At 39.9% G+C, this 17,192-nt stretch overlaps 1 protein-coding gene across 1 annotated transcript in view; it reads left to right on the forward strand.

The window, feature by feature from the left end:
* The first annotated feature begins 2,146 nt into the window (after positions 1–2,146).
* Positions 2,147–17,192, forward strand: part of fgf11b (fibroblast growth factor 11b) — a 52,367-nt gene continuing 37,321 nt past the window's right edge. The window contains exon 1 of the mRNA XM_020630277.2: positions 2,147–3,148. Coding sequence (XP_020485933.1) covers positions 2,956–3,148 — 193 coding nt within the window. The 5' untranslated portion in view covers positions 2,147–2,955. The remainder of the gene's footprint in view (positions 3,149–17,192) is intronic.

Raw genomic sequence — 17,192 nt, forward strand, 5'->3', positions numbered from 1 at the left:
TCGTCCCCCTCCCTGGAGACCAAACATCTGCTGTCACCTGTCAATCAGATCCTGACAGACAGTGACCTTGCTCGGCATTGTTAGAAACGGTTTGAATCGACCTTGCATTTTCAAGTTGCTTCCATTGCTGGTTTCCTCCTTGCAATTGGCTTGTAAAAGAGGTGCCAAGCCAAATAAAACGGGATTGATTGGCGCTTGGATAAGTTGTTTTATTGGGTTTGACTCTTGTGTGACTGCATTACAAATGTTCATAGTTCCTTTATGGACAGTTGTAATATGAATTCACTGTGCAGAATATGTTTGACTGTTTAAGGTATTTACACATTATGGGATTATTGGCCTGATTTATTAAACCAGTGTATGGATTGGTGTACTTTAATGTAAAAAAAAAGAACCATAATTGTTCTAGTTGTTGGTACTATTAGTCTGTATCACCTAATCTTATTTTGGTTTCGGTTTTTATGTGGCAGATGGCTGTCTTCCATGAATCTGGATCTGCTCGACATTTCTGCCTACTAAAAGGACGTTTTTTTTCCTTTCATGGTGGCCAAGTGCATGCTCAGTGGTGGATTAATGTTGGATTTCTATAAATGGTATTCAAACAAGTACAGTCAAGACACACTCTGTATACAAAGAGTCATAACATTGGCTGTGATTATGGGCTACATAAATAAAAAAATATTGTTACATTTTTCTCACAAGATCTTACCATAAAACACGTTATAGTAAAGAAAAGAAAGCAAGGTGAGCATCTTTTGTCCTTTGTATTCTTTAGATACCATTGTAAATGTTTAAATTGTATTTCTTCATATTCCATTCCCTTGAACATAGTGTGAGTCTAAAATCAGGTTGTCTTTGTTTTGCAAGATGAAAAAAGCAAGCACAAACCTTGTTTTTGTTGCAACTCAACAAGATGAGAAGTGCTTTACTGCAGGGCATTGTCTTTTACCAGAACCTGCTTTTTTTTTGTGCAAAAGTATGTCATTATGATTTGTGCTCTCTACTGATACTTGTGGAAGTCTGTTTATGTCCCAAATTACTGAAAGAATCTCTTATGTCAGCCCACGACTTTTTTTTTTTTTTATCTGAAATGAAAGTGGAACAAACGAGGGTGCTTCATGCAGGCAATGGCTGCGATTGTTTGGCGAGTACTTAGCAGGTTTAGGGGAAGCTGGGGAAGACCAGGGGTAAAGTGCGCGTGTGCACGTGTGTGTGTTTGTCTGTGTGTGTGTGTGTGTGTTTGGCAGGGTTCGCTGTCTAACTCAATCTGTCCAAGCTCATGTTTCTCTGTCGGGGTGAGCGTAAGCCAGCAGTCAGATATGTCACAAAGTAAACGCCAGTTTCAGGGAACAAAGTCATATCATTTTTTTTTTTGTCTCCATTTCCCATGTAGAGCTGAAGAAAGAAATCACAGAGAGACTGTGGAGGTTGGAGGGAGACAAAGAAGAATACTGACTAAAGACATACAATTATACAGCGTGCGTGGAAGACTCCACTACAAAATGCTGATGTGCTGTGTGTGTGTGTGTGTGTGTGTGCGCGCGTGCGTGTGTGTGTGTGTGAGTGTGCGTGAGTGTGTGTGTGACAGGAAGGTAACACATGGTGATGCTATTTCTCTCGAGGAGACAGAGAACTGTCAAAATCTGCACCTTAAGCACTCTCTCTCTTTCTCTTTCTATACCCCCCCCTCCCGTCCTCTTGCACTGTCTCTCTGTTTCAGGAGGGCATTCAAGATAATTGAGTTCTTTTAGGCAGGGAGGGGGGGAAACATGGCTGTGAAATAACAAAATTGTAGCCTCTGCGTGCAGTGATTTTGTCAAGTGGCTGTTGCCCGTCTATCCCCAACATTTTCCCAGTCAAGCTCGTCCTCACACATCACAGCCTCTGCCCCCCCAAACTCCCCCCTCCCTACCTCTCGTCTCCCTCGCTCTTTTTTTGCTTGCTCCCTCTCTCTCTCTCTCTCTCTCTTTCACTCTCCCTCTCTCTCTCTCTCTCTCTCTCTCTCTCATGAATGTCACCTCTACTGATGGTGGCTGCTGGAATTCACGCACACATACTCTCACAACCACTCGCTGACTTTGGATGGGAGGAGGAGGAGGAGGAGGAGGAGGGAGGGAGGGAGGGGGTTCGGTGAGGACTGTGGAAAAGGAGCCTGCCACCATCGGAAGCAGAAGAGGAATTTCTGTCTATCTGTGTCCATGTCTCTGCTCCGCTCCCGAGATCATCATTCCCACAAAGACCGCCTGCCTCCCGCCTGCTGTTCCACCTCTGGATTTAAGTCTGTTGGATTACTGCTCGGACTCTCGGCTCATTATTCCAAGCTGCCACATTTAAATGGGAGGCAAAGTTGGACCTCCATGGACTGCACAAATGGTGACAAACAGTTTGATTTCTCTGGCGCTATTAAGAGCTTCTTAGCATTCAAAATGATTTCACTTTTCTTCAGTAAAAGCGTTTTTATATGTAAAACAATTTAAGCTTCTTCTCTTTGGTAGTGTCTATTTAAAGTAGGGTAGTTATTTGCAATAAAAGCTTTGAACTTGTATATTTAGGCGCATTTGGAAATGAAAAATGAGTGGGGAAGAGGGATAGATCTACGTCTCCAGCTCCAGTTTTTTTAAACTTAGTCAGTCTAACCTTGGCTTTTCTGTTATTCTTCAAGCCGAAAATGTGACTGTGACACTTTTCTGTGCTCTCTTAGTGTCGGATTTTTATTTTTGGTCCAAGTGAAGGCTTAACATCCAACTGCAGGTGAACTTGCATCGCTTTCCTCTCTAAGGGAACCCTCAGACTAAACTCTTCCCTGTAACCCACTTAGATCTCCCCTGTGGGGGCTTCTCTAAAACCTTCGTCCTACTCTAGTTTTTTTGAAGAAAAGTAAAAAAGCCGAACCAGCCAGAAAGGGGGTACTGGGAAGGAAGACAACCCCCCTCCCAAAGGTGAGAGGGGGGGAAGATGGCAGCTCTCGCCAGCTCTCTCATCAGACAGAAACGGGCGGTCAAGGACGACCAAACCAACCGACCGGTAGCCAACAAGCGCAAGCCCTGTCCTAAGAGCAACAAGTCCTTGTGCCAGAAACAGATCCTGGTCCTGATCTCCAAAGTACGACTATGCGGCGGTCGAAAAGGTCGAAACGAAAAAAGACCGGGTGAGTCACTGCTATCATTTACGTCTTTACCGTTCCTTTTGTCATTCTTTTGTTGGGATGTTTTTCTTGGGATGAAAACTGAACATTCCTTTAATGAATTCTTATGAAATGACTGAAAAATGACTGTCCTGTTTTCAACATCATGTAAAAATACAATTCTACTCAGAATCATCCAGAAAGAAGAACAGTTTTGTGCACAGAAATCTTTACAATGGACTCGCAGTTAGAAAGCAATGAACTTCTGTCGTACATTAAAGCTAATAGTTTCCTATTAGCCATTGTTTTGAGGGCAAAAAGCCCATGCAGTAACCTGTTTGATAAACTGGCCAGTGGCCGATGCTGCTCTCAGCTCTGTAAAGTAATAATATCACAGGTTGTTGTATAAAAGCAAAAACTCAGCTAAAATGGCTGTCCATACACCTAATGGAGCTTTTGTGTCCCCAGACATGTAATCATGCAGAGACATGCAGGGACAATAAATTGTGAAATAGGCTAACAGCTATCAGCAGTTTTATGAACTCTGAGTCCTCTCTCTGGCTTCACAGGTGCTGACTGTGGAATGCTGTGCAGATTTTAAACTAAAAAATGGAAAAAGAAAAGCAATGTCCTTTTAAGTTTTTTGAAGGGATTGTAGTTTGTTTGCACACAAATGAGTAGTCTCAGAGGAAATACATTTACTAGTTTGAAAAATCACACCATAGTTAAATACACAAACCCAGGGTCATGCTAACCGGTTCAGAATGATTCATTTGAGTTTAATCTGCTGAAATAATGCAGACTAAGAATAAGACACGTTGCTGTGGTTGAAATAAAAACAAATTCTTTGATTTATTGAAATTCAACTGATTCAAAGAGTTTACATGCAACTGTTGTAAGGATGTTCAAATTGTTTGAGTAATGCTTTGTTGTTTTTGTCAAAACATCAACATTTCTGGAAGAAAGAAACACTAAAATGACAAAGGAGCTGATTCAGTTTGACTACAAAGCAGTTTCATCTTCATCATTCACTGATACGATACGATACGATGCAATGTGATACGATATGGTACGGTATGATACGATACCCTTGACATCAACACCAGCACCAAAAACCAACGTGTGTTGAAAATGTTTCTGTGCTGTGAAACTCTGTTTCTGTGATGTTCTTTCCCTTTGAAAGTAGGACTTCAACACTCAGGCTCTGAAAGGAGAATTTATTTGATGTGTTGCCAACACTACCTTTTCTTTAACAAATGTGCAACAAGGTCAATAGAAAATGTAATGTGGTACAACTAAACATTTTTAATGAATCATCTCCCTGATGTTGTGCCTGGGGGGGGGGCACTGTGTGTTTTCTCACACTCCTTATACAGTACAGTTAAAAAACAAACAAAAACAATGTCCTGTTTTGTTTAATGCTTAAGACTGAATATGACAAGAGACCGATCAGTCTATCGTCATACTCAGATATCACTGCTTATCTTACACATATGTTTACTATTACTGGCATTGTAGCTTTAAATCTATTTGATTCATTGTTGTTCTATCTCTCTCTTTCTGCATCTCCCTCTATCCCCTCTCAACCCCAACACAGTTTCGGCAGATGGCTGTTCAACATGAGTCTGGTTCTGCTCCAGGTTTCTGCCTCTTAAAGGCAGGTTTTCCTTGCCACTGTAACTTCGCTACATGTTGCTTAGTGCTGTGCTCATGGTGGATTCATGTTGGGTCTTTGTAATAAATAATATAACGAAGAGTACGATCAAGACTTGCTCTTATTGAATGGTGTCTTGAGATAACATTTGTTATGAATCGGCTCTATACAAATAAAGATGACTTAATGGATTTCATGGAAATATCTTCTGTTTAGCTTCTAAATTTGTAAAAAAAACTTTGTATCTTTTTCTATATTTGGTTCTTTTTCCTGAATATTGTTGTATTAAGTGAAGAGAAAAATAATGTTGTTTTTGCAGTATTCACGTCACACATAGCGACTGTTAAGACTCCTGAATTATTAACGTTCCGGCTGAGAAATGTTTTTACGTCATGCACACAATTAGTAAGTGTAGTATGCTTAAGGTTGAATTATGCATATTACAGAAATGTCACTGAACAAACACCCACCGTAAAGGGGTCACATGCTTTCCCGGCTGATTGTAGAAGAAACAGATCTAAAGAGTGCATCTAAGCAGGGCGAGCGTGAGAAAGATGAGTGATGAGCAGAGCTTTGTGCCTGATGACGATTTTCTTTTCATTCTGCACCACACTGCTCAAACATGTCTGCCGGGCTTCAAACAGCATTGTAATGCACAAACTTTGAAGTGCACAGCATGGCCTGAAGACTGATGTGCGATAGATAAGGTACTGTACTGTATTGATTTTAAACATTGCGGAAAGATTCAAATCCAAATCACCTCAAATCTGTTTGATTTCTAGTGCCACTTGTTTGTTTAGTTAAATAATAAACATACAAAGAGTTGTGGTTATGTTTAAGTCCTGTCAACAAAGGGGAATAACATCCTGCTGATTCTCAGCTGTTTCTCTTCCTTGATTTCTATTCAAATCAACAAGTCTGTGTTGATAAAACACTCATTTTCAGATCTATGCAATATGATATAACATTGACAACATACAGTATAGAACGATACAGAATTATTTCTCAGAAACAGGGATTTAGAATGATTATTTTGCATCGTTTCTGTGTAGCCTACAAAATCCCTGTTTTTGATTAAACTGCCTGTAAATGTTTACATAATAATACCAGATGTTGTGGTGTTGCAGTGGCAAATAGGTTGGTGGTGGATGTGTTGGAAAAGGCTCACAAGAGAACATCATCAGTCTCATTGTTTCTTTCAAGAAAATCAATTTCATGTTAAAGCTGTGGTTCTGGGTGCAATCATTGTTTTTTTTCTAGAGACACTGAGGAACACTTTCAGTTCCATTTATGTGTGGATATTCATGTTGTGCTTGTGTGTCCATGTAACATTGTGTACCAATGTGGAGGGGGAAAAAAAAGCTTTATACAGTCTCCTCTGTAGCGCCTGGTCCCATAATGCTTCATGCTTTGAAATGATCCATTTGAATTGCAATAAAATGCTTGTTCAAGCAAAAAGTTCAAATCCATTTGCTAATGGGGTTCAGGATCATTTTGCCTTGTTGATTTCGCCTGTGACCATCACCAGGACACTATTAATATGTCAGTCTGGAATTCTCTTTACTTCTGTGTAGAACTTTATTTCTAAAAAGTGTAAGACGGGCAAATCGTTTGAAAATGCCATACAGAATCGCTACAGCAACGAAGTCAGTACCTTGCCCGAGCACGCTTCACCCCTAAAGTGCAGTTGGTTTGACTTGTGTGGGTGCTCCAATCAGTACGGTACACTTCCTTGGCCTTGGCACCCTTAGAAGAGGTGTGCTTCTGCACTGCACAGTTCATGCACGAGCACAAGCACGAGCACGGGCCCACAGCGAGGAGAGCCTTCCATTACCAAAAATCCCGAAGTGTAACGGCTGTATCTGACTGAAGCCACTATGTCAGTAAACTAACTGTGGAGTTTTCTGTGTATTTCTCAGATGTGCAGATGTGAACTCAACTTTTTTTTATCCAAAAGCTGTGATGATATTTCAGTTTGACCAAAGTGTTTTGATTGGCCAATTACATTTATTCCATTTCATAGAGCCATACCACTTAAATAGCTCAAACAAATTAAGTTTGTGGCTAAGTCTAATGATTCACAAGTAAGCTCCCGTTTTTTAAAAGTTTCAGTCCTCATTCCGTTATAACTGTAGGTGAGGTGGATTAATACACAACAAGCAGTCCGCTAGCTGGTAACATTTTTTTGAAAGTTCTAGGATAACATGCAGCTGGGCAGAAAATGTGAAACAGGCCTGTAGGGGGATCTTTGTAAACAAAATCGAGATCGACAGATCGTAACACCCCTAACTAAGCATATGAATCATAAGTGGATTTGAACGCTTATCAGGCTGCTGTTTCTCCACAAGGGGGAGCTTTTTGGTTAAGGTTCAACCCGTTTTCCATATGGCAAACTACTAGAAATGAAAATGAAGTAAACCCAAGGTTCACCAAAGTTCCCAAAACTGCAGTTTCTTGGGTTGCCACTTGTGGCTACAAAGATGAGTCAAGCTCTATTACATCCAGTATCAAAATGCACAAATTTACAGCAGAATTAAACATGTTTCCAGCCTGGTGCAAAAAACAGTTAGACTTCTTTCGGTGTCACCTCAGCAAACCCAGTCCCTTAAATTAATCTTTCAGCCTATTGAGGATGGTTTTATCAAATGTTAAGGCTTGTGTGTTATATTGAGCAAACAGACGGTGCAAGAGGTCTACACTCCAGTCTTTAAGTAGATTGAAAATATAGCATTATCTCATTCATATGTAAGCACTGATAAGCATGTATTGGTGTTTGCACTCAATGTAGCTGATCTTTATGATTGTTTAATGTTTGTCATACATTTATTTATTTGTGGTGGCCCAAGCATGGATATTAGATTAGATGATGGCCTGTTGTAAAGGCTTAAGGCAGTCGTAATGGTAAGACCAGTTCTTTTTAATAGCATGGTTTGTGTTCAACTGTCACTCGCTCACCTTTATGGCATGGAAGAAAGTGGCAAGTTCGCTTTGTATTATCTGGTCTGACAACTCCAGTCAATGAACATAAGAAATAGAATTTCACTCGGAGTACTGCACTTATTATCTCTCTTATCAGCCTTTTGAATAATAAGCATTGGGAAAGACTGTACAGCTTTGATAATTGAATATGTCCAAGTTAGGGTGCCAACCCTTCATGCCTCTCAAACTCAAACCTCTAAATTGTCACATCTGGCTCCAAGAAACAACAAGTGCATGGCCATGATTCTGAAACTTGAGACTTCAAAACAGAAGTCCAAAGCAAATGAGTGATACGATCTTGCTTCATTCTCCATAAATAGAGCTTATGATCAATGATGTCCCCAACAAGGAAAAAACGCAATACCTATACCTATATATAAACGCAATAGTTTTACTGAAGAAATGGATTTCTATGGAGAGGGAAGAAATATCCGCTTCGTTTAAGCTAATGACCTTTGAAGAGTTTGAAAACACAGGATTTTGAAAAGACATATTTTATTTATACTTCACTTTTCCAAGGATGTGGGTTTTAAAAAGGCTTATTGAGATAACAAATTAAGCTACAACAGTTATGCAACACAAGTGCAAATCTACAAGTGCTTTTTAAAGTTTGTCATTTGCAAAAGTTAATACCTTCCAACCACTAAAAATGTAGACGTTTTCTTCACAGCATACAGCCATCACAAGTTTCTTTGGATTCTCAACAAGCTGCTATTTTTTAAGGAGAGTTTTTTTCCAGCTGTCATATTAGCATCACACCAGCACACATCAGCTATATTTACAACTGCCATCAAAAAGTAGCTACTGTGATGATAGGGATGGATATAAACCCTGGCGCATAATACACATGTGACATGGCAGACTGGATGAGATTTGTGACAAACCACAGCCTGATTTTACCTTCCTGTCCCCTCATCATCACACCTCCTTTACTGTAGGTGTCCTGTACAGTCCCTTCACACTGCAAGACCTTCGGGTGTGAGTCTGACCAATGCAAAAAAGACCTCTCCCACAGTCAGTGATCTGCAATGCTGCTCTCTTTTTTAGATCAATTCAGCTCATTAATTTATAGCGATTAATCAATAATCACCCTCTTAGCTGGTTCAAGGTGGAATCTGACTTGAAAGGGGAGGGGAGTATTGAGCTGCTGGCCTCTGTGTGTCACCTTTAGTACCCTTCTCTAAGTTAAATGGGCTTTAAATGTTGCATGGATATACATTAAGCAAATACAAAAATCACCAATAGGGTTGCAACAAACAATATTTTCATTTTGCATTACATTGCGGAAAATTCTATAAAAATGTCAGAAATGCTCGACACAATTTCCAATATTTTCATCACCAAAATGACAAAAATAAAACCTTAGTTTTGATTAAATCAGCACAAACCAGCATGTTTGATATTTTTTTTCTTGTATAGCTACTGAAGCGACGAATTATTAAAATATTTTCTGATTAAGTTCCTTTTGATTTTTTCTAAATCTTTTTATTTATACAGCTCTTGACCCATAGCAGACATAAAAGGCAGGCAAATATGATACTAAGAAATTGCAATTTTTTGTACCTTTTTCTGATAGAAGAGAAACATCATTACACTAGAAATACAATTATAGATAAAAATAGCCTCACAATAAGCTGACACATTACAAACAAATGCATGCACGTATAGTGCAGACATAGACATCCTGTAGCATTGAGTGGGCTGTTTGGCATGGAGCTGCACTGTAGTATGTTGATAGAGTAAGCATCAGAGGAGCCAGTGGACGGTTGGAGCACAAATGTAGGCCCCGAACAGCCAGCAGCAGCCCGGGTTTGCAAGGAGAGATCCAGCAGAGGATAGCATTAAGCTGACCCCAAGAGATCAGGGCTGCAAACTCGCTTACTCAACAACACCTGATCAGACGATGCAGTGTTAGGTAGCTTCTCATCAGAACTTTACTGACTGTGACAGGGGTCAGAAAGAGAGAGAGAGTGAAAGAGAAGAGGAGGAAGACAGCGAGGGCGAGTCTGCAGAGGTAAACACAGGTTTAGAGAGAAAAGTAACAACGTCAGAGAAAATTGCTTCAAAAGGTGGAGGTGGATGGCAAAGATGGGGGAGGACACAGATAAAGAGGTAATCAAAAATACAGGAAGAGAAGTAGGCAGAGATAGCGGCAGAGATTAAAGGGATGGTGGGTGGGACTAGAAAGAGCCGTGAATCAGGCTGTCATAAATGCAGCATGTGGAGAAGAGCATGAGATGGGGCGCCATGGGGCTGGATATTAACTGTCAATGCAAAACAGCTTCCTACAGACGTAAACTTCTCCTCGTGTTTAATAATCTCTGTAGAAAGTAGGTTGTTTCTAATTGAAAGCTGAGCAGTTTTCTTTAATTTAATACATTTTTCAGGTGTTTTAGCTGAAGCCTAGTAAGTGGGAAATGATTGAACTGAACCCCATTTAGAACCCTATGTGCTTTTTATTGTAATGCCAGAGTCACTTACAGCTTTTTTATGCCATGTTCTTTCATGTGAGGTAATGTTTAAAGCTCTTAAAACGTAATTTATCCGTTCGCCTCCTTTGTGAGCTAATACTTCCGAAACAAGTGGGCGTTTCCCCATTGGCCCGGTTCGTTTGGACTGATGTGAACACAACAATCGCACCTCAATGTAGAATGTGTATTTTTCATTATTAATCAAAATTGACTGATCAGATGTGTATTTAAAGAAAACTAATCAAAGAAATGTTTATGAAGACTTTTTAGTTTTCTTCAGCAACCTATGAGCCATTAGGCTCAGGTCGCTAGTTAACAGGGACACACGCTAAACTGTAACACCGGCAGAACGTTGAAAGCCCCTCTCGTTCATGTACTGATTTACAAGTTTGTTAACTTCTGTATTTTTGTGAGTGGTGTCCAACATTTGACATAAAGGTTCATCGGCCCAAAAATCGATGAGATCTTTGAACTGCAAGCTGCTCCAAGTCCACCGACAGTTTATTTTGTTGGTCGGTTAAGCAGCTAGTCCCACAATGCAAAATGCTGCTAGTTCGCATGGCATTTGTTAACCTACACAGTATGAAAAGGATTCCATGATGTAATTGTGTATGGACAGCCCTTTGTTTTAAAGGTGCAATGACAGATCAACTTGTGACCGGAATCTGCTCGTTTTCAGCCTGGACTTCAGTTGAACAGTGGACTGAATTATTGATTGTGTTTTGTCCTTATATATGTTTATGTGCCCTTCAGTGAAAGTGTTTTGAATTAAGGCAATAGATCCTTATGGCACATTACCACAGGTAAACTGTTATTAGAACTGTCAACACACAGGCCGATTTGAGAATGTGAAGTAATAAAAAAAAATACACTAGAGACATACTACCTATTTTTGCATGTGCAGCACACATGAATATGTGCATGCATGCATACAATCACGTATGTACGGCATGCATGCGATAAGCCTGAGAGGGGAAGCAAAGCAAGAGTAGTTGACAGTGAAAGAGAGCGTGATGAGGAAAGAGGCAAGAGTCAGGGAGTCCTGCAAAAAGCAGAGGAAATCCCTTGTTGTTTGGTTCGGTCAGAACAGAAAAAGAAATGCCCTTGGTTTCTCAGTCGCATTTTCCACGTTTCACTATTTTCATAAAAAAATGAATTAAAGTGGCATTGCACAACTTTCTCCACTAGGGCTATGTTGCCATCAATTTTTAATGCTGTTCATATGTCAGCTGTAAATATCACTGTGAACACACTATATAATAATCATCATTGAAAATGTAACTCATTTTGTCTTTTGTGTCCAGGCCAAAATGGATGTTTTCAAGGCAAGGACTTTGATTGTCTTTACAGCCACCTATGTATAACACATTGGGTTTCCTCTATCAGTCATGAAAAGTGACTGCTATCTCTGTCTCACTGAGTCTACTGTTAAGCACTCATAAACTTGCTACTCTTCTCAGGTATGTCAGTTAATTATAGTTTGGGTCAGAATAGCCAAAGCGCTTTGTTAATGTTTCCCTTGGAAAAAGCCATGACCCAGTAAAGAAATGTGTTTTAGCAGTACAGTTATTAGAATTTCTCACTTCAGTTTACACTATATAAAAATAAATATATTGGACCAACAAATTCAAACAAATGTCATGAGCAGTGTTTGTATTTAAGTGCTCCTTTTTTTAATTACAAGTTTAATTTGGAGTTTTTAACACCACTTCATTAGATTCTTATAAACAACCCAAACGAACAACTTGTTTCTTAAATGAGAAATACAATTTTGTTAAAGGTAGTATTTATTGCTGTAAGGCATTGAATTTGTACTTTTTGGGGGATCAGTACTGAAACTAGGTTATCATTAAAGAACACATATTGAAAATGTTCCAAGGAAATCCAGCCCCAATCAAGATTTAAGAGATTTCCAAACAACAGCTTTCTATTTGTCTCCATCTGGAAGAGACAAACAAAGATTAGTGGTTGAAGTGGAGGTCATCCAAGTTGAGGGGATTTTTCGCCTTCAGCGCTAGTTTCATCAGAGGGGACTTAAATATCTGGTACCAAATGGTGTTGAACTGCGAGGGTGGGGTTGCAGCTGTTCATGGACAGAAGTAGGTGATTTTGTTCATCCCTTAAAGGTTGTACAACATGTCCTCATCAGGTCAGACAACAAAAACAAGTTGTGAACTATAATCTTGGAACCAAAACTAGAGATTAAGGGATTGATTTATGACATGTTTTCTACCTTTATGTCTCTGGGTTGCATTCAAACCAGTGGTGCTGTAGAGACTTTGATCAAAATGGCCTTAAATCTAGTTTAAAGTGGGCAAGGGGAGAGCAGTGTGTACAGAAATCTCCTTTGTTTGCTGCCATCCTGAAGATGCCACCTTTTCCTCCCACCCAAACCTGCTAAATTGAATCTGTGGGTGTTTTGATTAAAGCTGACAAGGACAGATTGAATTTAGCTCTAACAAGAGAAAGACAGTGAGGATGGAGGACACCTATAGAGGTAATGATGAGAAGACACGGCGAAGGAGAGACAGAGGGGAAGAGGGGCATGAATGGGAGATTTACCAGTGGCGGCTGGTGCATTATTCTCCGGGTGGGGGTTGGCATAATGGCAATTGCCATTAACGGGCTGACAGAATTAGCATCATGATCGCAGTAATTTCAATTTAACTAAGTGATTAAGGAAGTCATTAAAAAACAAAAGTAAGTTAAGTACTTAACTTAACTTAACTTAACTTAACCAAGAAAATAGATTGTTTTTGTGTGTGTGACCCAGATGAGAAAGTGTTGTACGGGAGAGATTTGCCTTGGAATTGTTTATTTTAAGGATTTTTAATGTGTTTGTTTGAAAAGTAGCTGACATGTTGTCCTGATCCTGCTGTTGCCTAAATAAATCAGGTTATTGAAGGTCTAGTGCAATGTCTTAGCTATTTTTAATGGTGTTATTTGTATAAGGAGCAGCAAAATGTGTGTCCTGTATACAATAGTGCAAAGGAAGTGTGCTTAAATTGTCAGCATTACTAAAGTAATTCTGCTTTGTTTTTGGCATATTGTCGCTGCTGTGTTTTTTGTTTGTATAGTTTCTTTTCTTTTTTTTCTTTTGTATGTTGCTTCGAACAGAAGCTTGCGCCCAGCCTGCTAGTGTCATTGGTCACTCAGTCAGCTAAAAGGCAGGAGTGACAGTTCACATCTGTGGTTATATTAACGGCTGCGTGTAAATTAGGTTAACTGGAAAAAAACAGGTGAACATAACAGACTGTGTTTTCCAATCACATTTGAGGAAGAAACGTTAGTACAATACCGATTCGCTGCCAATGAAATTGGGAGTGTCAAGGAGCTGCCAGAGACAAAACCAATAAGAGAGAAGTGTCAGGTCACCTGTCCATCCACTGTCACTAACCGGAGCTACAGCGCTGGCTGTGTTAGAGTTTAGACACAGCATACGACCCGCATTTAGGGCCTACATTCTTTAAAATATTAATAATTAACTCAACAGACTTGTAACACTGGTGCTGACTAGCGGGGTTGATGACGTGTTTTGAGGTTTGTTAACTAGCCACGCATGTCCCTTGGTGACCATGGTTACTCGTTTAGTACTTCCCCAGCACTTTGTCTCTGGCATTTTTTATTATTTATTCATATGTAGAGTGTGACGTGGTTGTGTCTTACATGAATGTGTTCTTGTTTTTATGGAATGCGGTGGTTTCTACATGAATGCGTTTCTTTGTATTGAACGTGCTTTTCTGTGTAAATGTTTTTAACACTCTATGGAAGCGTGTCCTTTACACTGATAGACACCAGTCAGGAGTGGCACTCTTAATCTATTTGTGTCCTGTTATACAATGACAGTAAAGGCTTTCAGTTTTCAAATCAAGTACAGATGACTGTCCAACTCTCCAGTGCACGCTAGTGGTGCAACAGATCACAAATGTTAGGCTAGGATGAGATCACAGGTTTTTGTCACAGATTGGATCATTTATCAGTTCAGCAAAAAAAATCTACATTTATACTCCTTAGCTAGCCATGAAGCTGTGCATTTTAACAGCACTACAAATCTAAAAACATCTCCATGAATCTCAACAAAGTATCTCATCCTCAATTTTCTTCCCTCTAGACTTAACACAAAGCTACAATTCTACAATTCCAATAATAGTAATACAAGCAAGTAGCTAAACAGGAACTCCCTTATTATCTAAAGTGCTTTTAAAACTCTGAGTACAGTCTGTGATCTTAAAAGCTGCAGCGCCGATCAAGGACATCAATTCAAACAAAATATAGACATCTTTCTGTTAATAACAAGTTTGCAATGATAAAACACATTCTTGTTAAGAGCTTTGACAAAAAATAAGAGTACACATAAAATAAGAGTATGGTTTTTTCTACCTGCTCTTTTGTAATGTTAAAAGACAAAGAGTAAGGTCTTTTACCTGCTTTTTGAAAAGTGTCTGGAGATAACACTTGTTATGAGTTGACGCTATACAAATAAACATTGATTGAATTGATTGATTGATAAAATACACAGGAACCATGTTGAACTTGTTAACACAAGTTATTTAAGAGGATGGGTGTGTGTTAGTGTGCAGGCGGAACACCAAACAGGGAGCGTACGTTTGGGAACTTTTTCTTCAGTTATTGGACCGAACAAGTTTGTTTGCCTTAGTTTACACATACAGACTACAGCAGACTGTCACAATACTAACTGGCGGATTCCACAGCTCCGTATGTGCAGCTTTCTGTCTCATTGGGAGTTTGCACAGCCCGGCAGCACACAGCCTACCCCACTGGGCCTTTTTTCTGAAGCGTAAACCCAGCAGAGTGCTTCCATGAGCAGCTGGATTTGTGAGTGCACAAGATCACAGGAGTACTACAAGACACATGGGAATGACTTAGAATTCATGTTTGTAAAGTGATGGGATATTCAATTGGGAGTCTGTATATTGTGTTTCATTTTCAAATTGACCAGATGCTCTATGCGTTCCCTTGTATGACTTCCTGCCCTGGTCAATCTGCTATGTTCAGCTTGACGCATGCTTGCAGCGGTCTCTGGCGAAAAAAAAAAAAGGGTGCATACTTGGAGTGGAGCAGATCTGAGCGGTGCTGCTGGCCAGAAACAGACCGCGATGTGTGCAGTAGAAACAAAAAAAGAGGGCGCGATCAGCTTCAGAGTTCGCGGCGTGGACAGAATGGTAAATGCAGATACACGGTGAGACGAAAAGGTCACCATACGCGGTGAAATATCAACTATTCATGACACATGTCTGTGTGAAAGTCCACAAAAAGCTTGCGCGAAAACAGATTTTATAAGACTGAATTGACTTATTGACCTGGTTCTACAGCTGATAAATCAGCGATTCAAGGGATCAACAAGTGGAATGCTTTACCTGCAGAGGTCAAACTGGAACCAGGCTGGAGACAACGGGTCTTAAAGAGGACTCAGTCTTGTGGTCGTGTATGTTCTTCCTGTTTTACTTTGTCTTAATGTATGATAGTTTGTTTCCTGTACTGTTGTGTTTTCTTGTTGTTGTGCTTGTTTGGTACTGTTTTTTGTTTACCTGTTGTTGAGTTTTATGTATCTTAAAAGCCTATCTAGGGACAGCATTGCAATAAAGCTTAGGCTGTAAATGTTACAGTGTGTGACAACAGTTAACTTGCTCCATATACTTGTCCCTATGCAACTGAGCAGGAAATAAAATATAAATACATAATGGGCAGCCCGAACCATGGGGGGTGAGCCAAACTGATCCCAGATCAGCTGTGATCCATCTCACCATTAGTGCATGCAGCATCACTCGGCTACCCCTTGAGGATGCAGCTGCCAGTCCTGCACTAATTTCTGCTTCAAACTAATGATCCTCATTTAAAGTAATTTCTTTGAAAGATTACTCAAAATAAATGATCATAGAGCACTTGTGCAGTTGCAAAAAGAATAATCCCGGCCTGGCGTATCTTTAAATGAAAGAAATTTATGATTTCACTTTTTTTTTTTTGCGTATATTTGTTTATGTTTCTGAACCGATGACAATTTCATCTGCGCAAACACTTCTGTCAGAACTCTACAATTGATTCCTTCTTCTCAATCCAAGCTGCTCTTAAACATCCCTACTCATCATTTTTCTTCTTCTCCTTCTTCTTCTGTGTGGGAAAGCACGCTGTGTGAGGACTAAATCAAAGCAAATCAATGAAAGTTCAAATTCCCAATCCTTTGTTGTCCATCACTGTGCTGCTTAGCTTGCTTGTTTGTTTACCTGTGTGATCATCACAGGATCTGACAGAGGTCTGGACCCCAGTGGGAGTGCAGAGAAATGTTTGTCTGTTTGTTCTGCATATATTAAAGAGCCTATTTGTGTCATTGCTGGAGGGTCCATGGGAAAAAAGGGAAAGGTGAGGTTTGTTTGGTGGTTGAAAGGCTCAACAGTCTTGCTCTTCCACTTCCATGTTTTTCTAAGTAGCTGTGGTAAATACAATAACCAAAGAAGTACATTTAGTGAGCGTGTTATAAGGGTTTTTGACTTTCATAAGTCAGTAGGTTTGCCATCAGCGTCGGCTCTGTAGCAAAGTCGTCCCACAGGAGACGCTGGCAGCCCTTTTGTTAGGCGTACAGGACATAGCGGTATTCTTCTGGAAGATGACTTGCTGTCATTGTTGGCAGTAGAGGACATGTTAAGGCAGAGGCAATGCTTGTGGCTGCAAAAAAATGAATAATTGTGAATGCTTGACAGTCCAACATGACTACCTTGCTTATACTGCCGCCTTGTTGAGATACAGTTAATACTTTTGAATTCTCTCAGATTGGCTCATACTCTGTCAGTCTACTAGAGCCACATTGGACCTACACAAAGTAAGGAACGTTTGGAAAATCCACTAACACAACTGTTTTGAATATAAGGTACAGAAAAGGACTGAAATTACACTGCACCGTGCACCGCTATAAGTTGCTATGAAGCAGTGAGGCCGCATTATGCAGCAT

Source organism: Labrus bergylta, chromosome 14 (genome assembly GCF_963930695.1).
Source record: "Labrus bergylta chromosome 14, fLabBer1.1, whole genome shotgun sequence".
NCBI classification, from domain to species: Eukaryota; Metazoa; Chordata; class Actinopteri; order Labriformes; family Labridae; genus Labrus; species Labrus bergylta.